Genomic DNA, 27,294 nt, shown 5'->3' with positions numbered 1-27,294 from the left:
GACCTCCTACTTCATAGGTCGATGCTCAACCACTGAACCGTGTTGACCAGGCTCTAGAAACTTTTGAATCTCTGCTCAGCACTGATCACTTGTATTAAGACTTTAACTTTATCTGGTTTACATTAATTTGCATCCGTCTGCATTTATGCATGTAGTTTACAGTATACTAATTTATATTTGAGTGTTTTTGTAAGTCATTTTAATGCCTTTTACATGTGACCTGACCTTGTTTTCTCAGCTAGCTTGAAATCTCCTGAAGGGTAAAGATGGTTGTCCTTTCCCTTTCTTCACAACAGATTCATTCATAATAGAGATGCTCTGCATATAATGATTTCTTTCTAGTTGAGTTTAGGTAAAACCTTCCCTAGAACACAGTTGGTCTAATTTTAAAGAAGTATGCATTTACAGAAAATTTCAGTTCTACTCTATGCCTATTTAGAGTTAAAGACAGAAAACATCACCAAAACAGCAGCTATTCTGCTAATTATATTTGGCCAAAAGAAATCTAGTAAATCTTATTAAAAAGCTTGATTATTTTTAATACTGTAATATTTTAGTGGAATATGGTATTTCTGTTGTTAATATCCATTTTAACAAAAAAGGAATTATGCCTTCTATAAAAGTTTTTTTTTATAGAAGGCATAATTTTATAAAGCATCCCAGTTCTCATTTTTTCATTAAATTAATTTATTAAATTATTGGTGAGTCTTACTGTTGAAATTTCTCATGTAAACCTTGATATGGAGGAGACTATTATTACAATAAAATTCCTAATTTATTTGGAAATATCTATATTTGAAAGCAAACTTCTTTACATTTGCTTTAATCATAGCTTTCTCTAATCAAAACGAGATAAAATTATATCTTTTATCATTGCACTTAAAGAATTTGCTGAAGATGATGTTTCTTCCAAATGAATGTTTGCATTTTATTTCCCAGGTTTTTTCTTCTAAAACCCAATTTTTGCTCCCTAAGAAATGTTTTTTCTTCTTCTTCAGGAATGTCATTGTCTGCTGGGTCTTCCCCTCTTCATTCCCCCAAGATCACTCCACATACTTCTCCTGCTCCCAGAAGAAGAAGTCACACTCCAAATCCAGCAAATTACATGGTGCCTTCTAGTGCCTCTACACCTGTTAATACTCCTGTTTCTCAGACACCGTCCTCTGGTCAGCTGATTCAAAAGGAAACTGTCGGCGGGACGACATACTTCTATACAGACACAGCTCCAGCCCCTTTGACTGGCATGGTATGTCTGCATTAAAGGGAAGTGATAGTTCCTTCTAACTGATGAGATTCAGGAGGAGGTTTCCTCTTCTTACACATTTTTTTTTGATGTGAAGAAGTATTTAATTTTCTAACTTAGATGGTGATTCTAATATCTTTTCAAAGTAATACGTTTTTATATCAAGTTCTTGTTTTAATTAAAAATTAGATTATTTTCAAGCTCTAGTTTAGTAGTTTATGGCATGCTTTGTTTATAGGGTTACCTAGTACTTCTGCTAGCTAGAGTTGATGTTTGCTGACATTTGTTTATAGGTAGTTTTACCCTTTGTAAGAAGCTAGAGAAAGATGATTTTTTAAATCAGTATTTACTGAAAGCAAACTGATGATGAAACTCTTGCCTTACGTGAGGCAGCAATTTAATTGTTAGACCTCTGGATAGTGGAGGACACAGAAAAGAAGCCTCCTATATGGGTCATTCATTGTTAAGGATTGGGGAGCCTTAGGGAGCCCTGATTATGGACGAGGAAAGAACTGACAAAGGACTCTCAGGAGAAGTGGGGGGTGGGGGGTAAAGTAAGTGTTGTAATGTTCCATAAATTGTACTTTTTTTTTGTTAAGGGAAATAGGATCACTTTTCCACTGTGAGACCAATTTTTTTTAAAAAAAATACATTTTTATTGATTTTTTGAAGATAGAGGAAGGGAGTACGAGAGAGAGAGAAACATCAATGAGAGAAACATTCGTAAGCTGCCTCCTGCATGGCCCCACACCTAGGATTGAGCCCACAACCTGGGCATGTGCCTTGACTGGATATTGAACTGGTGACCTCTCAGTGCATGGGATGACTCTCAACCAACTGAGCTGTGCCAGTCAGGGCAGATTGTATCTTTTTAGCTTCATTATTTTGTTCCTGTTCAAAAATTATTTTTTTAACTATAGAAAAATAACTAGTGATGCTCTTCCTCATGGGAGCACACCCAAGCCTTTTCCTTCCCCTACCGCCTCTGCCCCCCCCCCCCCCAAAAAAAATAGTGATGAAGAGCTCATGAGTAAAAAAGCCAAATTCTATTAAAATATGAAAACTGACATTTGACATGTTTTATGGATGAGAAGCTTAGATGAAAAGTAGCCCGACCAATGTGCTAATTGGTTAGAGCATCAGCCTACGCACTGACTGGAGGGTCTCCGTTTCCATTCCCGGTCAAGGACACATACCTGGATTGTAGGTTCAATCCCTAGCCCTGGTTGGGGTGCATGCAGGAGACAACCGATCGATGGTTCTCTCTCACATCAATGTTTCTCTCTCTCTCTCTCTCTCCCCACCCCCGCCCTCTCCCCTACCCCCCTTTCCCACCTCCTACTCTCTGAAAATCAATAGAAAAAATATCCTCAGGTGAGGATTAAGAAAGAAAAGTACAGTTGGAATTTAGTAAGCAGGCAGATTTTGATCCTACATATTAAATTAATGTTCTGTTTTGATTAAATTTAACATTTTACTAAAACCCAATTTGAGTAGAAAGACAATAGATTTTTTGTTACTTATTTATAAGAGTCCCATTTCTGCCATTGTTTTGTGACTCTTGAATCTTAGTACCAATGAGATTGTTTCCCCAGTTGTACATTGGGATAATAACACCTAATCATCTTAGGAGAAATAAATGTGAAAACATTTATAGAAGTACTTGTAAATCATGCAAAATGCTTTTTAAAGAAATGATGAAATAGCTAATAGTTTTTTATTTTGTTTTGTTTTTGGTCAGAGATCTTTCAAAAATTATCACAGAACAGCTTGCCGAACAGAAGGTCAAATAATTGAGGTAGAGTAGAGACTTTCCTTGGTTCTTTCAAGTAAGAATTCCGTCAATGTTTTACCTTTTTGGGGTTTATTACATTTCATAATTATTTAATTTTTATTATATTTTATTATTGTATTTGTAGAAAGAAGTTTGATTTATAAAGAGGTTCTTTTGTCACAAAACTGTCCTAATTGGTTTTGTAGAGATTATATATGGCACATTTTTATGTTTATGTCCTTTAAACTACTTTTTAAAATACGCTCACGGTAAACCAGAGGTAGTTAAGCCAAACAGTGCTATCTGATATAAGAAAACCAAGGCAGAAAAAAGGCATTTTCTCTCTGTAGATACAGGTTAAAGGAAATCTTATAAGTATTGCAAAATCACTTCCTGGTTGAGATCCCTAACAGAATAATTATCTGAGAGGAACAGAAATCAGCTGAATTAATTTTTAAAAGAGACAACAATGTTTGTTTCAACGTTTAAAATGAAAGAATAAAGCAAAAGAAATTTTAGAATATCCGTTGATTTTGTTTCATGGACCAGTGAAGGGAAGGAGAGGAAGAGGAAAGAGAAAGAAGCAGGGTGGTGGGGAGAGTCCAATTGGAAGAATGAAAGGGGAACCTGAAAGCAGATTGAGTAACTTTGCTGTAGTTTGCTGGGAACATAAGTACATTGTTGCACCCTTCTGTTCACTTAAGCTATTAACCCAGAGTGAATGGGTCTTCTTTACTGTTGCAGTTTGAAGTGTTTGACAAGTATTTAGGTAACACTTTGTTTAAGCTGGCCACAAAAAGCCCATAATAGGGCAGTTCTGTGGGCCACCAGGGCAGTGTCACTTCATTATCTGACTGTGCCCTATCACCTTTAATATCTGCTTCCTTCTTTCCTTCCAACTGCTTTTAAAAGTACGTACAAAATGCTTATGTAACATTTCATTCAAAGAGCTACTTTTGCCTATCATTGAAGCTTAAATTTTACCGTATATGAAGAAATGTTTCTCATTAGAGTTTTCATATACTATAATTATTATATACTAGAGGCCCGATGCACGAAAAGCCCTGGCTGCCTCGGCCCTCACAGCCGAAGCTTCATCCGGAAGGTCATCTGGAAGGTCGTTCTCCTGTTTGGTCTAATTAGCATGTTAGCTTTTTATTATATAGGGTAAAGTGACTTTTTACATTAATTCAGAAAATATACTGATAAGTTATTCTCTGAGGTGTTCAATTCACTATCATTTAAAGATTTAAAATAAATCAATTTATCACTGTCACTTAAAGATGAAAACTTTATCAAAACAATGATAAACTTTATCAATTGAGAAAAATTGATTGTTACATTTTCTTCCTCCCTACCTTTTTAGGTATTTCCAAATTATCATATTTATCCTCCAACTGCACCTCATGTTGCTTATATGCAACCAAAAGCAAACGCACCTTCCTTCTTCATGGCCGATGAGCTCCGACAGGTATGCATTCAGAATTCCTAGTAGGGATGGTTAATATCTAGTGTGCTTTTAGCAAAGAACTGAAGAAACAATAGAGCTCTTTTCAAATCATGTTATTTAATCAAATATGCTGTACTAAACCAGATAGAATTTAGAATTTATGAGTTCTAAGTGACATTTAAGGAAAGCTGTTTTACAAGAAAAAACAGTTAATTATGTGTTCAGATATAAAACATAGAATAACTACTTAAATGGGCCACCTTCTGCATGTCATATCCTGTGCATTCAAAGGTCTCTCAGAAATATATAAATAATTTAAATTGTTTCTAACCTCCAGACAATGTTTGGCTAATATCTATAGGTTCAGACTAGGTAGGATGACCCAGAAATAAATCTCACATTAAGAGAGCTCAATCCTTTCTCTAAAGTAGGTTTTATAAAATAATTTTTTGTTAGACAACTAGGTATTATTTGATACATTGAATTTCATTTTACATTTATATTCTCAAAAATATTTTTGTTTCACAGAAGTATGTTATACCTGTATAATGTTCATAGAGTGAATTATTGACAAGCTTAGCATAGAACTTGAGTTTTCAGCTACAGATACAGTTATATGCTTTGAGTTATAGCATAGTTACTGGAACTCAACCTTAATAGGGGCAGGTATATCTAGTACTAGAATTTTTATACCATTATTGGAAATGTTATTTCATGATATCAACATTAAAAAGCACACATACCAAAAATTTTATTACTTGTGTTATTTAGTTATAGTAGAAAATCCAGATTTCAGAAGCTTTGTTTAGATGTAAATATACTTGTTTTCTTTTCTTAGGAGCTCATTAACAGACATTTAATAACAATGGCTCAAGTTGATCAAGCAGATATGCCAGGTAAAATTTGAGTTTATTCATTCTTCCTTTTAAAGGATATTATAATACTTATATAGTCCTACGTGTTTTTTTGTCCTTAACCTTTTGCACTCGGATGTCGAGTATGACTCGACATGGTTAGCATTAGAATAAAGGAATCGAGAAAAAAGCAAGCGAGTGCAAAGGGTTAACTACCTAATTACTATTTTATGAATATACTAGAGGCCTGGTGCACAAAATTCATGTACTCGGGGTGAGGGGGTCCCTCAACCCAGCCTGCGCCATCTTGCAATCCCAGAGCCCTTGGGGGATGTCCAACTGACGGCTTAGGCCTTCAGGGAGCAGGCCTAAGCTGTCAGTCGGACATCCTTAGCACTGCCCTGGAGGCGGGAGAATTTCCTGCCACCACTGTGTGCTTGCCAGCCATGTGCCCAGTTTCTGGCTGAGCGGCGCTCCCCCTGTGGGAGCACACTGACCACTAGAAGGCAGCTCCTGCATTGAGCATCTGCCCCCTGGTGGTCATTGCGCGTCATAGCAACCGATCATTCCGCCCTTCCATCGATTTGCATATTAGCCTTTTATTATATAGAATTTATTTCAAATCCACTTAAGAAGTATTCCAGCATACCACAGATCATCTAGTTTATTTAAATTGATTCTACATGTGACAGTATTCTAGTTCACAGAAAATTTAGATTTAGAATTCATGGTGATTTACCTTACTATATATTAGTATATTATTGTCTTCTGATATTTGATAAAGTATACGTTCTTAAGCAGAGGGGAAAGGTGTTTATTATTGAGACTACAGTGTGCTAGGCAGTGTGATGATTAAATGCTTTTTCTTATAAAAATCCTGTGACATAGATACTAATATTATCATCTCCATTAAAACATGTTTTTTGAATAGTGTATTGATTTTTAGAGAGCAAAGAGAGAGAGAGAGAGAAAGAAGCATCAATGTGAGAGCATAACATTAATCAGCTGCCTCCTGCATGACCCCTACTAGAGACTGAGCCTGCAACCTGGGCATGTGCCCTGATCGGAAATTGAACTGGCAACATTTTGGTGCCCGGGACGACACCCAACCCACTAAGCCACACTGGCCAGGGCTATAATCTCCTTTTTACATATGAGGAAAACTGAAGTTGACAGGCATTTTCAGTAACTTGCCTTTAAGACCAGTGGCTAGTAATTGGCTGGCTGAGTCAGGATTTAAACTTAGATTTTTCTGACTGTATCACAGTGTTTCTAAGGGAGCCATTAAAATCTCTTTCCGTAGCGTATTCTGTTCATAGCAATATTAAATATGGTATAGTTTAATAAAACTTTACAAATAGTACAGTAGGAATACTCTTGCCACAGAGATAATCTTGAAATATCTGGTTGTTACCAAGGATTGAGTCTTGTCGACTATGGGTCTTCTTGACTGCTAGAGAATTAAAAGAAGTGTGTTTGGCTGTTATGTCTTAAGACTGATCTTTCCAGTTTAGATGGGCAAGGAACTTATCTGTCATAACCTTTTAAGTGTTCAGGTAGGGAATTTCCTTAATTATTTAGCATTGCCTTTGAGGCCCTAGTGAGGGTAAAAGGGAAAAAGAAAAATAAATAGGATTATTCCAGTTTTTATGACTTAAGTCACGTGTAAATCATATGATACATTAGATGTAACTTGAAAGTTATAATAGAGTTTAGGAAATAGCTGTATATAAGATTAATAAATGTCAGTTGCATTTCTATAGACTTGTAGCCATTACAAAAAATAACTACAAGAGAAGGTGCTATTTGCAAGGATTTTAGAATATCAGTTCCTTTGAGTAAATACAATCAAAGATGTGTAAGTTCTCATTTGAGTAAATACAGTCAAAGATGTGTAAGCTCTCTGATTCTTGCTGTTCAGGAGTTTTTAAGAAAATTTTATTATGAAGATGTATTAAATAAGATAAATAAATCAAGTTATGAAATACTTTATTCATGAGTAGGAATACAAAATGACTTAGATGTCAATTTTTCTAAAGTGACCCATAGATTGGATATAATACCAGTCAAAGCATAAGAACTTGCCGGGCCTGTGTGGCTCAGTGTTGAGTGACAACTCATGTACCAAGATTCCTGGTCAGGGCACAGGCCCAGGTTGCAGGCTCAATCCCTGGTAGGGGGCATGCAGAAGGCAGCTGATGGATATTTCTCTCATCAATGCTTCTATCTCTCTCCCTCTCCCTTTCTCTCTCTATAAAAAAGAATCAGTAATTTTTTTTTAAAGCTTATGAAGTTTTTAAACTCAAATTATTTCTGACATCTAATTTGTGTCCTAACAATTTAATTGTTAAGGGCTCAGTCCCACAAGATTATTCCAGGTGAAATGGGATACCCACACTACCTACATTTCTGTCTGGCCAACTACAAATGTGGGGCATTTTCACCACCCCCCTCAGAACAAGCCAAGTGGAAGAGATGTATAGTGCAAGGCATTTGTAGAGGTGGAGTGGGGAACGGCCATGCTCTCTCAGAGTGTGTCATCCTCCCAGCACCTCCGTGTGTTCACACAACTTGTAAGCTCTCTGAATCTTGCTGTTCAGGAGTTTATAAGAAAATTTTATTTTGTGGGAATGATTGGTTTCTTTGGCTATTGGTAATGACTCAATCTCCAACCCCCTTCTCCCTCTCTGGACTTGAGGGAGAGTAGGTATTGAAAGTTCCACATTTTAATCAAAGTTGATATCTATCTATCTATCTATCTATCTATCTATCTATCTATCTATCTCACCTTATAATAGACAAATATGCAAATTGACCGCACCTTTGCTACGCCCAAGCCATGCCCACCAACCACGCCACGCCCACCAACCACGCCCACCAGGAAACCGTTGCAGGGACATTGGGATGTGGCAGAGCCCAAGGCCGGGAAAGCCTTGGGCGGAGGCTTTCCTGGCCTTGGGCACCAGCCGGGAGCCTGCACGGATCGCAGGCATCGACCAGGGGGTCGGCTCCTACGATCCGTAGCAGGGACGCTGGGTGCGCAGAGCCCAAGGCCGGGAAAGCCTCAGGCGGAGGCTTTCCCGGCCTTGGGCACCAGGGAGGAGCCTGCACGGATCGCAGGAAACCACTGGGGGTCGGCTCCTGCGATCCTTAGCAGGGATGTTGGGTGCGGCCGAGCCCAAGGCCACCGCCAGGGGCCAAGCCCCGACCCTGAAAGAAGGCAGAAGGCGGTGGCCACAGCCAAGGCCTGGGTCCCCGGTGCCGGCAGAAAACTGGTGCAGGCAGCAAGGTGAATGAAGGTCTATTGCATGAATCTTCGTGCAAACGGGCTACTAGTTTATTATATTACAGTACAATAGAACTTTTCATACCATATCATAACATTCCTCAAAGAGAAAAGGGCCAAGACACTTTGAAGATTATGACTAGGAATCTGGGTGTATTGGGAAGGGGAAGCCTGGTTTACGACTGTAGTAACTAACAATGTGGTAATGGCACTGGGTTTGACAAATTGATTAATGAAACAGACTGGGGAGAGCCCAGGCCCATTCTATGATAGTGTTGGCATATAAGTGGGAAAAGGAAGGCAAAAATGGTGATCTTTATGGTAAAAGATAAAATTGGATTACCTCAATTCACACAAAAAAATCAACTCCAAGCGTTGCAGGTTCCCCATGCCAGTTGGGGTATGTGCAGGAGGCAACCGATTGATGTGGCTCTCACATCAGTGTTTCTCCTCTTTCCCTGTTCTCCCTCCTTCCCACTCTCTCTAAAATCAGTGGAATAAATATTCTCTAGAGAGGATTAACAACAACAATTAAAAAAAAAAAAAAAACAGCCTTGGAAGAAAATATATTACACAACTGACAAAGAATATAAAAAATACACAAATCAGTAAGAGCCTAAATAATCCAATAAAATAAATGACCAAATGATAGGAATAGGCAATTCAAGAAAGTAGAAATTCATGACTGAAAAATATAAGAACAGATACCCAACGTCACTGATGATTAGGTAAATACAAATAAAATACCATTTTGAAGTCTGATCAGATAAAGTATAAGGATTTGGATCCATAGGTTCTTCAGTACATTGCTATTGGTAGTGTAATGGTAAACTTGTTACCACTTTGGAAAACTAAAGTTGAATATGTGTGTTACTTAAGATCCAAATATTCTGCTCCTCAATATAGGAATACCTCTACACATTTTCAACCAGAAAATGTATAAAGTCTCCATAACATTGCTGCTCACAGTAGCAGAAACCTTGATTAATTCAAATGCCCATCTGAAGGACAAGGGATGAATTAACTGTGATAGTGTCAGTAGAATATTACACAGCAGTTAAAATGAAAAAAAGTACACTGACATGCAGCAATGTGGTGTTTTTTTCCCTTTATTGATTTTTAGAGAGAGGGAGGAAGGAAGAGGGAGAGATAGAAACATCAATGATGAGAGAGAATCATTATTGGCTGCCTCCTGCACACCTCCTACTGGGGATTGAACCTGCAAGCTGGGCATGTGCCCTGCCTGGAAATCAAACCAGTGACCTGTTGGTTCCTGGGTCGACTCTCAACCTCTGAGCCACACCAGCTGGGCAAATGTGTGTGTTTTTTAATCTTCACCCAAAGATAAAGCTTTTATTAATTTTTAGAGAGAGAGGGAAGGAGGGAGGGAGAGGAGATAGGAAGGGAGGAGAGAATAACAGCAATGTGAGAGTGAAACATCAGTTGGTTGCCTCCCATACTCACCTCGATGGGGGATCAAACCCACAACCGAGACATGTACCCTTTTGGTGCATCGAACGACACTCCAACCGAGCCACCTGGCCAGTCCAGAAGAATCCTTGTAATGTAATATTAAGTAAAAATGTGAGTTGCGAGAGATTATATACAGTATGATAGCTTTTTATAAAGTTAACTAAAATGTATATGTGTACTTGCATTTATGTAAGTACATGTGTGTATCATATACATGTATAAACATACTCATGCATACATGTTAAACTTGTGAGGAATACATAAAGGTGTAATAAAAAAGGGGCCCAGTGAATGTGGCTCAGTGGTTGAGACAGACCCATGAACAGGAGGTCACTGGTTCTGTTCCTGGTTGGGGCACATGCCTGGGTTGCAGGGCTTGATCCTAGTAGGGGGCGTGCTCTAAGCGGCTCATAGATGTTTCTCATCGGTGTTTCTATTTCTCTATTCTTCCTTCCTCTCTAAAATCAGTAGAACATATTTTTAAAAAAACTATAAAAAGGGAAGGAAGAGGAAAAGAAGGAAGGCAAAGGTTGGTAGAGAGAATCATTTAGATGTAAATTAAAGTCAAGGTCTGTGTTTTTTTTCCTGTGTGCCATGTTTGTAGATGCTTATTATATTAAGAGTAAATAACAGCAGGCCATGCGGAGTCATGAACCAGCAATTTAAGTGTCACAAACTAAAGATTATGGTTAATTCAGTTCTGTGCACTTGGGTTTAAAAAATGGGTTTTTCTATCACTGCACTAATTCTGGTCTTCTTCATGTTTCATATTTATTATTAACTTTTGTCTCATGTTCACTTATTTACTAATTTGTTCATGCTGTCCTTTTTCTGCTCTGTTTCCATTCCATACATCATACTTCATCAAATTAGTACTTCTCAACTCTGAAGTCATTATTTATTTCCTATACATTAGTGATTCTCAAACAAGAATGATTTTATCCCTAATGGCTCATTGGTAGTGTCTGGAACAGTTTTGAAGGGCTACAAGTGGTTGAGTTTAGGGGTACTGCTGAACACCTTACAATGCACAGAACAATACCTGACAACAGATAATGATCTGGTCCAGTATGTCAATAGTGCTGAGGTTCAGAAACTCTGCCATAGGTTTGCTGCAGTGAATCTCAGTATCTTAGATCCAACTTATCATCCTATATGTTCTTTGAGGGCAAATAGGGTTGAACAAAGGAAATAAACTAAAATTTAAAAATATTATTTGATGGAAATTGGCCCCAGACTAAAAATTGAGGATAAAATAAAGAATGTAGCTCTAAACTTCCAAGTTGACTTTTTTACTTTGATTTTTTTGATGCCTAACAGTGATTAAGGCAACCCTATTTCCTTTATCCATACTTAATTTTGTGCATTTGTTAAATTGAGCTGCAAATAAAGAACAGAACTATGACGAGTATTTCTATCTTTTAGTGGAAACATTCAGTCTTAAAGATTAATATTAGGCCACATATGGTGATTTCAGGGTAGGCTGGGAAATGTTGTTAAAAGATGACTTCCTGAAAAAAAAAAAAAGTAGTCATAATGTACCGATGTAAAAATAAACATGTATAAAAAATTTAAGTCATGAGGGAGCCAGTCACATAAGACATACTATAGATCAAGAATAATTAGTGTGTGCAAACTGGCTTTTTCAAGGGAGAGGAGGGAAGACATTTGAACCTCCACCAGACAGAACAGAATACACATGTCTGTAGACAAGAATTATTTTGCAGTGCTACCAGTTATTTATACCTTACAGAGGTGTAATATATCTTTCATAGAATCTAAATCAGATACTGGAAGTAGGGGTACCCTTTAAATAATTCATAGTTTTCCCCTAAAGCAGAATTGTTTTCCTCTGCACTGTTTGGGATTCAGCTTGACTACCTTGGGAGCAGACACAGGGATGAAGGAGTTAAGTAAAAGCATAAGATTTTTTAGTTGATAGTGTCCCTCAAACAATCTCTTTGTCACACTGGTGCTAGGAATACCACTGCTTAGCATAGTAAAGTTCAAGTCCTTAGTATAGCATTTAAATTTCCTTCTGATGTAATTCCAACATAAATATCTCTCAGGTTTATATTCACTCTGCCCCTCCTGTGTGGTATCTCCCCCTTTCTCCCACATAATATTTCACCATCGTGGACACCTGGACACATTCATACCTTGTTTTTTGTTGTTGTTTCATTTACTCCCTTAGCATAAAACACTCTTTCCATTTGTTTTAGCTCATTGGTTTGTAGTAAACATGCCAAATCAGCTGTAAGATCTTTCCTAATATCCGTGGGAATGGCTCCCTTCTCTGTGTTTCCATGCATAATAGTTCTCAAAGTATGGTCCCTTGACCACCCGCAGGATCCTTTCATTATCATCTGGGAGCTTGTTATGATTGTAAATTCTTGGGCCCTATTTTTGACCAGTTGAGTCAAAAACTTCGGGGCCCAGCAAACTGTTTTTACAAGATTCGGAAGGGTGCTCAAGTTTAAGAATCAGTGCCATGATGAATTGCACTTTTTAAATAGCTATTTTGCCTTGTATTTTATATCAATCTTTAAGCTTCTTGATAAGAACCCATATTTCATTAATATGAGTTCACTAATGCATAGTAGATACTGAATACATCTTTACTAACTTGAAATTAATTCCCTGATGAAATAGCTAGAAAACAAAATTTATTTCTCATTTGATTGTGGAAATTACACTGATTATTCAACTAAATAATAAATGGGCACAAGTTATAGCTATGTTCACTTGTGTATATACTTCCCCTTCTACTGCCTTTATTTCAGTAGAACTTGCCACTTGACCTCGGTTTGAAAGTTACATTGAATCGATGTTTTGTACTATGGCCAAAATGCCATGTAGGAGTTAAGAGCACAAAACTTCAGAATCAGAGTCCTGGGTTTGCTTCCCTACTCCCCCCTAGAGGGGTAATCCTTGTTCTCCTTATTTATGAAGTAGGGAATTCTATTTCATAGAATTGTTTCGAGATCTAAGAGTTAATGAGTGTGAGTATTTGGCAAAGGCAGAGAGGTCCTTTAAAAAAAATATATATATATATAATCTCTTTATTGATTTCAGAGAGAAAGGGAGAGGGAAAGAGAGATAGAAACATCAATGATGACAGAGAATCATTGGTTGGCTGCCTCCTGCACGTCCCCTAATGGGGATCAAGCCCGCAACCCAGGCATGTGCCCTTGACTGGAATCCAACCTGGGACCCTTCAGTCCACAGGCTGATGCTCTATCCACTGAGCCAAAACAGTTAGGGCAGAGGTCCTTTTGATCTGGAATTAGAGTTTTCTTAATAGGGTTTCACCTGGATTTCTTATCAGTCATAGGTAAAACATTATTGTTTTTGTTTGTGAGATTTTTAAAATGAGATTTATTGCCATGTTTCAAAAAAATGTTAAACATGTTTGTTGTAAATTCGGCAAATACAGAATAGTGTAAAAGAGAGGAGAAAATCCTCCCACTCAGTGATTACCATTGTTAATTTTTTAACATTGTTAAAGTTTTGATGTGTTCCTTACTAGATGTTTTTCTATGATATTCTGCATGCTTGGTGTGTTCCTCACTAGATGTTTTTCTATGATATTCTGCATGCTTGGTGTGTTCCTTACTAGATGTTTTTCTATGATATTCTGCATGTTCACTCATCTGCTTTTCAATTGAGATATGGTGACCATTCCTAAGTAATTTAAGACATTTCACCAATGGAAGCTGTCCAGTTGACAAATATAGTAGATTGTATTTGAAGCATTAAAAACTATTTCCCTTTTTGGATTGTAAAATTAACACATGCTTGTTCTAGATAATGGGGAGCAATAGAAGGGAAAATAAATTGCATATACTCTATAGGGAAACCAACCACTGAGTACATTTTCATGTTCAGCTTCTTAGTCTTTATAAGAAACAACAAATTGGAATTCAAGATAAATCATTTTGAATGCCTAACAGTATCACAAGCAAATTCCAATACAGTATATATCTTTAAACATCATTTTTTTTTCTTTGAGGAATGTGGCAGGCATGTTGATAAAGTTGTTTTAGTTTTCTTTTATGTTTTGCTAGGGATTAAAACTATGCTATTCCACTGAATGGTTGGAGAGTTTTGAAAAAGATTGCCATATACACACAGACATACTACATAGATACACTCTTCAATTCAGTGTTACTTTTGAATTTCTTTATGCTTTAAAAACAAGAATTCATAGCTTAATGCCACTGTCTAAATATATTTAGTACAGAAATACATGTTTAAAGAAACAAAATCTACCTTGATTTTTTTTTAAGTTTTTATTTTTTTTTTCTTTCTTTTTTTTTTTAAATTACTTTATTGATTGAGGTATCACATATTTGTCCTCATTCCCATCCCAAACCCCTCCCCACGCATGCCCCCATCCCCCTGTTGTCCGTGATCACTGGTTAGGCTCATATGCAAGCACACAAGTCCTTTGGTTGATCTATCTCCCTTATCCCCACCCTCCCCTACTTTCCCTCTGAGGTCTGACAGTCTGATCGATGCTGTTCTTGTTCATCAGTCTATGTTGTTCATCATTTCCCCTAGATGAGTGAGCTCATGTAATACTAGAAATTCACTTAGAAGAACTGAAAATGAGACAAGCAATAATGGTTATGCTGAGAGGCAAATGAATCAGTCTATAGTGAGTTTCTTTTTGGGCCAACAGTTCTTTTGAGTCCCAATTTCTATGTCCAACAGTTCCTTATGTGTACATAACAGCAATGATATTTCAGTTCTGGATGGTGGACAAATTCTACCTTGATTTTTATTCAGCATCAGAATCAGAAATGTTTACTATTTATAAGTTGTTTCTGATATTTGTTGTATTATGCTATAAAAGAAATATTTTGAGTGTATAAATTTAGTTCTATGTTGTTTTATAATGACTATTTTTATTGATAATGAAACCAGTTTTATGAAATTATTATAAATGTTCAAAGTATGTTTTTATTACTTTGTTAGTAGTTATTTAAAGTAGATTTGATTTCTTCTTTATCACTCTGAGAGATTTATGAATGTCTGCAAGTTGTCATCTGTTTTCCTATGAATTACTCTAGCATTCCCTGCAGAAGTTGACAGCTATCATAGCCTATTCCCTCTAGAACCACTGCCACCACCCAACCGAATACAGAAATCAAGTAATTTTGGCTACATTACATCTTGCTATAAAGCCGTGAATAGCAAAGATGATCTGCCATATTGCCTTCGGAGGATACATGGTAAGGAAGATAAATTATCCTCTCTTAGAAGCATATTAGTAAGGCTAAGATTATTCAAACATTCCTGAATACATTTACTTATTTAATATACTAGAGGCCCGGTGCACGAAATTTGTGTACGGAAATGGGGAGTCCCTCAGCCCGGCCTGCACCCTCTCCAAACTGGGACCCCTCTAGGAATGTCTGACTGCCCCTCGCAATCCAGGACTGCTGGCTCCTAACCGCTTGCCTGCCTGCTTGCCTGCCTGATCGCCCCTAACCACCTCTGCCTGCCTTCCTGATGCCCCTAACTGCTCCCTTATTGGCTTGATCACCCCTAACTGCTCCCCTGCTGGCCTGATCACCCCTAACTGCCTCTGCCTTGCCCCGTACCCAGGACCCAGGATTCCCTCCTCTGCTGGTCGCAGGCACCTGGGACCTGGACTTCCCTCCCTCTGGCTGGCCACAGGCACCCAGGACCCAGGCCAGCTTCACCTATGCCAGCCACAGCCGCAGGGGACCGCGGGGTGGGTGGCTTGTCCCTCTCCCGGGCCACAGCCTGACTGGTCCCCATTCCTCTCTCGTGAGCTCATTTGTGCCTGGCTGGTCCCCATTCCTCTCTCCCAGTGTTGAGTGTCTAAGCCCATTACGGTGTGATGGCGTGACAACCATTTGCATATTAGCTCTTTATTATATAGGATTATATAGAATTAATTTAAAAGATGATAAGTAAATTTATTATTTCATTTGGCAATTAGTACTTACAGTAATGTATAGCATGTTTTTTCTCCTCCCCATTTCTGATGAACTAAGGGAAGATGTCATTGACAGTTTAGCAAAAATTTTCTTTTTTAGGTTTTCGTCTTGTTAACACAAAGTGCATGGTGTTGGTTGATATGTGGAAAAAAATTCAGCACTCAAATATTGTAACCTTGCGTGAAGTATTTACCACTAAAGCATTTGCAGAGCCTTGTGAGTAATTTGTAATTGTTTTTCTGCTTATAAGCCTCACTGTTTAAAGCCAGATTGCAGTAAAGAAAGTTTGTGTTTTATTTTTAAGCTCTTGTGTTTGCATATGATTTCCATGCTGGAGGAGAAACTATGATGAGCAGACACTTTAATGACCCCAATGCTGATGCCTATTTCACAAAGAGAAAATGGGGTAAGGAAAAGATGCAAGCAAGCTGTATGTTGACAAATGCTTTTCCTCTGTGTGAGAGTGGTTTGTATTTTAAAATACACGCAAATTTATCCCTGTAGTCATTCCGCTTAACGACCCTATTGCATTTTAAAAAGAAATGAGGTCAATCTGTAACCAAGTTAGGAGATAATGTATTATTATGTGTATAGACTGAAATGAAAATGGTGTGAAAGACTCCTGTAGATATCTGAAATTTAAATAATTGAGAATATGATAGAAATTTTATCCAATTAACAGTTTTTTTTTTTCTTTTAAAAACATAATGCTTTCTGAGTGGAGATGATTTGGAAAATTCAGTAAATTGTAAAATAATTCCTGTAGCTTCACCACTCAAAACACAACCATTATTTCTTTCCAGCCTGGGTGTTTTGTTTTGGTTTATTTGGTTTCCCTTTGCATTGTTTTTATTTTATATCATACTGCATTTTCCATTTATTATAAGTCTTTTCCCCTTAATTTTTATGTTTTCTGAGTATAATTTAATGACTCCCTCAGAGTCTATTGGGACTATGTATCATTTATGAAATTATTTTCCTAAACAAATTATTTTGTTTAAAAGTGTAGGATTATATGTTACTTAAGGAACTAGTCTTCAAAATAAATTTTCAGGTAGCTTTTACTGAAGTGGGGAATATTTTCTTTTCTTTTCTTTTCTTCTTTTTTGCCCTTTTTCAATAATATTGCAAAGAACCAAAATATTTTAATTATATTCTGAAAATGTTTATTAAAGGATAAGTTGTTTCAAAGTAACATTTTGAGATGTCTGTTAATTAATTTATATAGTTGGGAAAGGAAAGATACGGTTCATTTTCTTGTTTAGTGACAGGAAAGAAGCGTGGTATTCTTTACCATGATTTTTAATATTTTTAAGATTTTCTTAAATGCATACTGAGAGAAACTAAGGAGGGAGAAAGACTTGAGTCACATGACAGTATACTTTGCATTTTGATTCCATTAAGGACTCATTATGAATAAAAATATGTTTCTTCTCTTTACTTTTAACTGCTTTCTGACAGTTACAAGAAGAAATCTGTGGTTACATGGCTGTTTCACATTAAAAATCTGGTCATATAGTGTGGTCATTTTTTTTTTTCCTTTTGCCATGTCATCTGTAGACACAATTTTGTTGAAGGGGATGTGGTATGACTTTTTCTATAGATGAACATAGCTGTAGTTGTTCAAGTTTATTTTAGTAATACCACCTGTGAAATGACTGTTGGCTATAATTTATAGCTGGGTTTCTCAACATCAGTCCTGTTGCCGTTTGGGGCTAAATAGTTATTTTCATAGGGGCCATCCTGTACATTGCAGGATGTTCAGCAGCAGCCCTGGCCTCTACCCACTAGATGCTACTAGCAACCCCCTACTGCAGTAGTATTACCAAAAATATCTCCAGACATTGCCAGTGTCCCTTAGGGTGAGCAAAATTGCCCCCAGTTGAGAACCACTGATTTATTGTACTTCTTTCCAGTTTTAAAAGAAATCTTAATTATTCTGTTTTTGGTGTTGACTGATTATTTGATACTAGAGGCCTGGTGCACGACATTCATACACAGGGGAGGGGGATCCCCCTCAGCCCTGCCTGCGCCATCTTGGGGAATGTCCCCCGAGGGGTCCTCAGCGCTGTCTTGGAGTCAGGAGAGGCTCCCGCCACCACTGCTGCACTCGCCAGCCAGAAGCTAGACTCATGCTTCTTAGCGCTGCCTCAGAGACGGCCGTGCCAGCCATGAGCCCGGCTTCTGAGCATCTGCCTCCTGATGGTCACATCATAGTGACCAGTTGTTCCGCCATTCAGTCGATTTGCTTATTAGGGTTTTATTATATAGAATGTTTACATTTTTGCAGGAATCAGTCCTTTTTTAAATATTTTAAAGTATTGTTTGAATGGTAGTAATATCCCTAAATGTACCATGTATACTTTAATTTACAGCAACTTCTAGTATAAGGTAATCCTCTGTTTTCCCATTGTGAATATATTTTTTAACCCTTTGCACTTGCTTGCTTTTTTCTAGATTCCTTTATTCTAATGTTAAACGTGTCGAGTCACACTCGACATCCGAGTGCAAAAGGTTAAAATTTTTATTGTTAAAGAGTACTAAAGATGTTTCCCCTTTCTATTCCTCCTTTGCCCCCTTCCAACTGGATCACACCTCATACCAGGTGTTAACCACCTGTGTCCATGGATAATACTTATATGCATATAAGTTCTTTGGTTAATATCTTCCCACCCCCTTCTCCCCTTCCGTCTGAGATTCATCAGTCTGTTCTAGGTTTCCATGCTTCCGATTCTATTTTATTAGTTTATTTTGTTCTTTGATTTTTAGATTCAGTTGTTGATAGAAATGTATTTACTGCCACTTTATTGTTCATACTTTTTATCTTTTTTTCTTCTTAAAGAAGACCCTTTAACATTTCATGTAATAATGGTTTGGTGGTGATGAACTCTTTTAGCTTTTTCTTATCTGTGAAGCTCTTTATCTGACCTTCAATTCTAAATGATAGCTTTGCAGGATAGAGTAATCTTGGTTGTAGGTCCTTGCTTTTCATCACTTTGAGTATTTCTTGCCACCTCTTTCTGGCCTGCAAAGTTTCTCTTGAGAAATCAGTTGTATGAGTGCTCTCTTATAGGTAACTAATTGCTTTTCTCTTACTACATTTAAGATTCTCTCTTTGTGTTTAACCTTTGGCATTTTACTTATGATATATCTTGGTGTGGACCTCTTTGGGTTCCTGTTATTTGGGATTCTTTGCACTTCCTGGACTTACATATCTATTTCTTTCACCAGGTAAGGGAAGTATTCTGTAACTATTTTTTCAAATAAGTTTTCAATTTCTTCTTCCAGCACCCCTATGATACAAATGTTGGTTGGTACACTTGAAGTTGTCCCAGAGGCTCCTTACACTATCTTCATATTTTTGGAATCTTTTTTCTTTTTGCTGTTCTGATTGGGTGTTTTTTGCTTCCTTGTATTCCAAATCACTGATTCGATTCTTGGTGCCCTCTACTGTTGATTCCCTGTAAATTATTATTCATTTCCCTTAGTGTATCCTTCATTTCTGATTGGTCCTTTTTTATGTCATTGATATTCCTCACTACGTTCCTTGAAGTTCTCACTAAGTTCTTTGAAGTTCTGAGTTCCTTGAGCATCCTTATAATCATTGTTTTGAACTCTGTATCTGGTAGTTTGCTTGCTTCCATTTCATTTAGTTCTTTTTCTGTCAATTTCTTCTATTATTTGTGACATGTTTCTTTGCATTTTGACTGCTTCCCTGTGTTTGTTTCTATGTATTAGGTAGAGCTGCTATGTCTCCTGGAATTAGTAGAGTGGCCTTACGTAGTAGGTGTCCTGTAGGGCCCAGTGGCTCAGCTTTCCCAGGTACTTGAGCTGGGCACTCTAGGTGAGCCTCTATGTGAGCTGTTGGGGCACATGCAGGAGGCAACTGATTGCACTGTCTTGTTGTAGTTGAGCCTTGATATATGTTGGCATCACTGGAAGGGATTAACGCTGAGGCCAACTGGCTATGAGGACCAGCTGCTACTACAGGGGAAGAGTTGCGGTGTAGGAGAGACCCCTATGGAGCAGGACTTGCTTCAGTGGGGCTTTTGTACTCAGAGTCTGCCCCTTGAGTATGTTGCTCGTGCATGTGGTAGGGTTATAATCTGGTGTGGTCTAAAGCTAACCACTGGGTGTACTGCCTCTTGGGCTTCCTGGGAGGTGCAAAGTCAGCTACTGCCTGTGCCCCGCCTGGGGCCATCCTGCATGAGCTATAGAGCAATCTGAAGATGGCTGCTATTTGTGTTGGGCTTGGAGGTACCCAGTAGTGGCCAAGCTGTGAACTAAGGCAGGCTGCTGCAGGTGCCAGGCCTGGGGGTACGTATTATGAGGCGTGGAGCATGCTGAGTCCAGCTGCTGCTTGTTTGAGAGATTTTTAGGCAAGTATGAAGCCTGAGCTAGAACAGGCCACTCATATGGAAAAGCCACTGCAAACAGCTTGGGTAGGGCAGGTCTCAGGGAATCACCCGGCTGAGGTGAACAGTGTGGACCAGGTTAATGGATGCCTGACAGTTGGCTCAGTGGCAGGGAGGTCTTGGCAAAGAACAGTGACCTCTGCCATCACTTTAAAAAAAAATGCTTTTATTGATATTTAGAGAGAGAGAAAGAGAGAGGGATAGAGAGACAGAAAAATTGATGAGAGAGAAACTTCACTGACTGACTGCCTCCTGCATGGCCCCTACTGGGATCAAGCCCGCAACCAAAGCATGTGACCTGTTGGTTCCTGGGTCAATGCTCAACCACTGAGCCACAACAGCAGATATCTGTCAACACTTTTGTTTGGGAGAAAGTTGACCCCCAGTTCTTGCTCTGATGCCAGACAATTTAGCTCCCCCCTCCCCCCCATATGTCCCTGGATCCTTCCAATCTACTGCTCTAGCGCTGAGGCTTAGAAGGAGTGAATGTGCAGGCCCTTTAAGAAGAAGTGCATGGGACTCTGGCAGCCTTTGTGTCACTTAGCCATAATACCCGCTGATTTTTACAGCCTGAAGTTACTAGGACTTATCTTCCTGGCACTGGAACCCTGGCCTGAGTGGGGCTAGAACCCCTGATCCTTAGGGCTGTACTTCCGCAGACAAGATATCCCTCTGGATTAAAATAATGCCACACATGGATGTTAGACTAACCTATTCCGCATCTCTGCCCCTCCTACCAGTCTCAATGTGGCTTTTTTAATTCTCTAGTGGTAGGACTTAGCTTCAATCAGATTTCAGGTGGCTCTGAATCATGATTGTTCTGTCATTCAGTTGTAAGTTTGATGTCATTATAGGAGGAGGCGAGTACCATGTTTACCTATTCCACCACCTTTACTCTCCCCCCAAGCCCCAATGTGAATATTAAAAAAAGAAAATAAAGGCCAATGTTTGTATAAACTTGTAGAGACATAGATGGAAGTCTAATTTTTCCTATACTTTTTATTAATTAGCACAAAAAACTGCATATTGTATGGAATGTGCTCATTTAGAAAATGGTAACAATAATAATACCATACCATATAGGAGTTATGATTAGAGGTTTAAAATGAGAAAATGTGGATATATAACTAGACAGGATCTGGAACATAGTAAAGACTTATCCTATATATTAAAAGCCTAATATGCTAAGTGTCCAGTCTTCCGGTCAACCAATCAAAGCGTAATATGCTAATATGCTAAGGCCACTCAGCCACTCACTATGACGTGTACTGACCACCAGGGGTAGACAGTCGACCAGTCACTTTGATGTGCACTGACCACCAAGGGGGCAGATGCTCCTACCCATATGTTAGCTTGCTGCTGAGGTCTGGCTGATCGGGACTGAGCGAAATGGGCTGGACACACCCTGGAGCCCTCCCGCGATCCCTACCCAGCTGGCCAACTTCCCACGTCCCTCCCCGGCCCCAGTCATGCACCAGTGGGGTCCCTTGGCCTGGACTGGGCCCTCTTGCAATCTGGGACCCCTTGGGGGATGTTGGAGAGCCTGTTTCGGCCCGATTCTATAGGCCAGGCCGAGGGACCCCACTGGTGCATGAATTCATGCACCCGACTTCTAGTTTGTTATATTCCTTTTCCTTATTATCACATTTAATAAATAGCTTTATTTACATTCTTTATCATTGTCTTTGACATTTTCTTGGCATTTATCACTAGAGCCACATTCTGAGGCATCTAACACTGTTTTCCAGATTTTATGATCTTTTTTTTATTATAATATTTTTATTGATTTCAGAGAGGAAGGGAGAGAGAGAAAAACATCAGTGGTGAGATAGAATGACTGATTGGCTGCCTCCTACATGCTCCACACTAGGGATCAAGCCCACAACCCAGGTATGTGCCCTGACCAGGAAATTGAACCCTGACCTCCAGGTTCATAGATCGATGCTCAGCCACTGAGTCATGCCTTCCGTGCCAGATTTTATTACCTTTAGTTCTGTCTAAATTGAGGGATAGCAGTTTTTGAATTTTAAATTTACTTTTTCCTGGAAATTTTATGGCAAGCCATAACTACCTAATTGCTATTTAGTATCTCTACAATTAACCATTTAACTGTCTTTAGATCTGATTGACAAAAGGTTTGCTTACAACCATATGAACACTTGGATTTATAAGGTTACATTCTCTGAAATACATTAGCCCTGCCCTGGGCAGTGTGCCTGTTATTTGGTGTTTTGTTAATCCTCGCCCAGTGATATTTTTCCATTGATTTTTAGGGAAAGTAGAAGAGAGGGAAAGACAGAGAGAACCATCGATGTGAGGGAAACACATCAGTTGGTTGTCTCCTGCACAAGCCCCTACCAGGGTTTGGGCTTCGGAGGAGCCTGCAGCCAAAGTACATGCCCTTGACTGGAATTGAACCCAGGACCCTTTAGTCTTCAGGTGGACACTATCCATTGAGCCAAACCGGCTAGGGCTAGAAATACAGTAGTTCTCCTTTATCTGCAGGAAATACATTCCAAGACCCATATTGGATGCCTGAAACTGGGAGTAGTACCAAATTCCATGTGTGTGTTTGTATATCTGTATGATGTTTTCTCCTATACATACCTATGATAAATAGGGCACAGTGAGTGATTAATAACAATGACCAATAATAAAACAAAACAATTATGTAACAATATACTGTAATAAAAGTTATGTGACTGTGGTCTCTCTCTCTCTCTTTCAAAATATATTGTACTTTTTGTGATAATATGAGATGATAAAATGCTTATGTGATGAGATAAAGTGAGGTGAATGACAGGCATTGTGATGTAGGCAACTATTGACCTTTTTGATATATTAGGAGAATCCTCTGCTTCAGGAGATTCTGTATCATTGAGCCATGACAATGTTGATGGCTGGATGTCAGGAGCAGATGATGTTGATTGTTGGGGCAATTTAATTTCTAACTGTGGTCAACATTATTTAACTGAAACCACAGAAAATGAAACTGCAAGGAAGGGGGTACTACTATAACTACAAAATCTGGATTAAATTTATATGGCTCCTTTTCTACTGATGTAAGAATTAACAATGACTCAGAAAATAATATCAGGAAACACAAGTGTGAAGCCAGGACCCGCGGGCCCTGGCCCTGGCTTCACAGGCCTGGAGAGTGAGCTGATGCGCAAATTAAAACACAAGACAAGAAATACAAATTTGGAAATTATGGGGGAAGCCAGCTGTGAACTTGGTTCAAGGGACTAAGCTCCACTGAATCTCTGCAACAATCTTTTTATTTACTAGACTACACAATTGTCTTTTAGGAATGCAAACAGACAAATCAATGGTAATGTTTAGTAAACAGTAAAAGGATTATCAGGTTAGGGAGGTTGCCATTGAGTCAGCAGCAGGTAATAAAATGCAGATATTCAGCCCTGTGAATGGGTTCAGCCTTCTGACCTGACTTCTCACATTTATAATAATTACTGTTGATCTTGGCTCCCGGCACACAAGAATCAAAATGATGACTCTTTATGGTAGACCAGATGTTTTTGTGTTTTAACTTTACACATAAATGACATTTAGTGTTTTATATTCGTGTCTTTGTGAATTGGATGTTATCATATCTAACTGACATGGCCGAGCAGTAGAAGGAGAATAAGAAAACATTCAGCATAAATGATGGTAGAGACTTTTATTTTCCTTAAGCCACAGAATGAACAGGTCTCACATGCCTGAACAATAATATAAGGTAGGGTTATCCATATTTTAAGTTAAATAACAATATCTACAGTTTCTGTTTTTAATCAGATTTATATTTGGTTCACAATTAAGTACAGATTTTTAAAATAATTTTTGTTTACTATTCAGTAATTACAATGGTCACAGAAAAGAACAGTTCAGTGAAAACTCTGCTGCTAATAAGAATGTAAAGATATAATCCCAAATTGGGAAATTTTGGGCTTGTCCCTTCTTACTTTATAGACTAAACTTAAATTTTACATGTATACATATGTATAAATTGACAAATTATACCATGAATATAAGTGATTATTTTCTGTTAATTTTGGTTTGAATGTTTTAGTCTTTTAGTTGATTACTTAAATAAGTTTTTAAAATTATTATTTGCTTTATAGGTCAACATGATGGACCATTGCCCAGACAGCATGCGGGATTATTGCCAGAATCTCTTATTTGGGCATATATTGTCCAATTGAGTTCTGCACTGCGTACCATTCACACAGCAGGTTTGGCATGTCGAGTTATGGACCCAACAAAGATTCTGATAACTGGCAAAACAAGGTACTAGCATTTTGAGTTTTGGCTTCTTTATTGCACATTTAACCTATAACCGGTTTTAAACAAAGCATGATGATTTGTTTTAATTTTACCTTTTCATATATTCCATCCAGAAGAATTGCTGTGACTTTTGAGTTCATTTGTAATTAAAAAAAAAAAAAAAAAAGTTGAATTCTTAAAAAAAAAAAAAGCCTGGTTATTAACCAAGAATCTTGTAAGGGTTTGGAGGTATGTATGGTTAGGGTTGGGGGATATATAAGTAATATCAATACAACTTTTCTTTGTACAACTGTGATTCTCAGATTTTACCTTGAATCAGAATTGCCTGGGGGGCTTATTTATCACATCTTGTTGGGCTCGAATTTGGACCTAGAGTTCTCATTCAGTAAATATGGAGCGGGGCCTGAGAGTTTGCATTTCCAACAAGTTCCTAGGTGATGCTGTTGCTACTGATTGGGTTACATGCTTTGAGAACCACTGGCAGAGATAAGTAGACAGACCCTAACTTCAGCAGAGTTTCATTTGAGTTGTATTTTTGAGACTTGTCTTGGGCAGTGTAGTATGAAGAGCTCAGGATGTAGTACCAGGTGTCTTAGCTTCCTGGCTCTGCTAGTTGCTGTCTTTATGATCCTGATCAAGTTCCTTAACTTCTATGTGTTCAGTAACCTTATGAGACGGGTACTCTCTTCACCATTTTCTACATTTTAAGGTACCTGTCTCATAAGATTATTGAGAGGATTGAATGAATTAATACATGTAAGATGCTTTAATATTGGCTAATATATCTTCAGCAAGTGTTAGGACGCTAAGTAGTGCTCTTTACATGAACGAAGCAGCTTGGTATAGTGGAAAGACCACTGGGCTGGTAGTCAAAATATGAGTTATAGTCCTGGCTTTATTGGTTACTGACTTTTATAACCTTAGTATCTTTGAGCCTTAGTTTCTCATTTCTAAAGTAGTGATTAGTAGAGGCAATATGGGAGTAGGACAGAAGGTTAGAGTAGATAATATTCTGAGATTCTTCTAAATATTATAGGAAATGATAAATTTCCACTAGTATGTAATTTTCAAAATCTCATTTTAATTATTTTCTTTAAATCTCTGATCTTTAAAGGTTGCGAGTAAATTGTGTTGGTGTATTTGATGTCTTAACATTTGATAACAGCCAGAATAATAATCCATTGGCATTAATGGCTCAATACCAGGTGAGTAAGAATTAACATGAATACCTACTTAATAACTTAAGGCTTAGTCCCCCCCCTTTTTTTTTTTTTTTTAGATAAATTCTGTTTATTTTAAAGTACTTCAGGGTTTTAAGTGTAGATTTTAATTTATTCTGGGTGATTTTTATGCAAACTTTGAACATGTGTTTCTTAATCACTGATGTATTTAGTGTAGAGCCCTCATAAGTTGGAATATACAGAATTAATGACTCTAGCTGTTCAAATGAAAATGTATTTATATGATTAGGATATTTGTCCTCAGCAGAATTAAAACAGATTAATTGGTCAGCTGAATGAATTAAATGAGATTTCACTTTTTTACTTTTAGAACAGTTGTCCCACTACCAATCTGAAAATTTTAGAAATACTTTCAAAGAAAGTGTTGTATTGACATTTTTTAAGTAATTTTTTTCTTTTTCTTAGTCAAGGCCCATCACTTCTTGTACATTATCAGAATTTGATTATAGTATGATTTCATAATAATAGTTTGGACTTAGGTCCCATTATGTACTTAGCTTTTTATTTCTTTTTTCTTGATTAATTCTAAGGTGTAGAATAAGAACTTATCTCTGCAAGTGTGCAAGGAGTGTTAAATGTAGCTGCTTTTGCCCTGATTACTTTGTGCAAGTGATGTGCTATTTTCAGTAATCTTTCAGATCATTCAGTTTGTATTACAATACATTTTTCGGAGGCTATTCAACTGTCATTTTAAGGCAATGTTCTCTTTGTGTAAAAGATTTTTTGTGTTTAGGAACATTTATTAACTTACAGAAGTTGATATAAGGCAGAATATCTTCTTATTTCATGGAAAAACAAGGATACCTTCCCTTCCCATTGTCCTTCTCATTTCAACATTTTTTGTTTAAATCTTGAAAGATTTCATTTCACTTGATCATAAGACAAAATTTCAGAACAAAAAGGAAAGAACAGACTGAGAAGTAGAGTCTCCGTAGTGCTGAGTTTTCCAGTTCATGCCCAGCCTTCTCTTACCGCAGGCAGTGCAGTCCCAAAGGGTTGGAGCTACTCTTCACATTGAGCTTGTTGTATGCAGACCTTTCCTGTCTCCTGCTCTGCTTGTGCCCACCTGACCTCAGCAGCAGCCAAGCTGTCCTGATTGGTCGCACCACTTAGTGGCCACTGCCTGGAAGACTCTGGCTGCTTCCCCTCCAATGGCAGCAGCTTCCTTCCTGCCTAAGAGATTTGCTCCTCCTCTGTTTTTTCTTTTTTAAATCTAGGATGGTTGTGTCTTACCTACTTTCCTTAACTTCTGTCTTATATTTATTGACTAATTGGCTCTGAAAATTGTTCTTTATAATTTGT

General features: G+C 38.0%; 1 protein-coding gene across 3 annotated transcripts in view; it reads left to right on the top strand.

The window, feature by feature from the left end:
• The window catches only part of PAN3 (poly(A) specific ribonuclease subunit PAN3), a 182,212-nt gene that overhangs the window by 133,675 nt on the left and 21,243 nt on the right, over nucleotides 1-27,294 (top strand). For 2 of the 3 annotated variants that reach the window (XM_008158175.3, XM_008158176.3), the window contains 8 exons: nucleotides 999-1,246; nucleotides 4,384-4,488; nucleotides 5,306-5,363; nucleotides 15,156-15,317; nucleotides 16,152-16,268; nucleotides 16,357-16,458; nucleotides 24,589-24,754; nucleotides 25,866-25,956. In XM_008158175.3, the coding sequence (XP_008156397.1) occupies nucleotides 999-1,246; nucleotides 4,384-4,488; nucleotides 5,306-5,363; nucleotides 15,156-15,317; nucleotides 16,152-16,268; nucleotides 16,357-16,458; nucleotides 24,589-24,754; nucleotides 25,866-25,956 (1,049 nt within the window). Of the gene's footprint in view, nucleotides 1-998; nucleotides 1,247-2,984; nucleotides 3,042-4,383; nucleotides 4,489-5,305; nucleotides 5,364-15,155; nucleotides 15,318-16,151; nucleotides 16,269-16,356; nucleotides 16,459-24,588; nucleotides 24,755-25,865; nucleotides 25,957-27,294 lie in introns of all 3 variants that reach the window. The other variant, XM_008158177.3, reaches the window with a different exon arrangement.

The sequence above is a fragment of the Eptesicus fuscus genome, chromosome 7, assembly GCF_027574615.1.
Source record: "Eptesicus fuscus isolate TK198812 chromosome 7, DD_ASM_mEF_20220401, whole genome shotgun sequence".
In the NCBI taxonomy this organism is placed as follows: Eukaryota; Metazoa; Chordata; class Mammalia; order Chiroptera; family Vespertilionidae; genus Eptesicus; species Eptesicus fuscus.
This window is presented reverse-complemented; position numbering and strand designations above follow the sequence as displayed.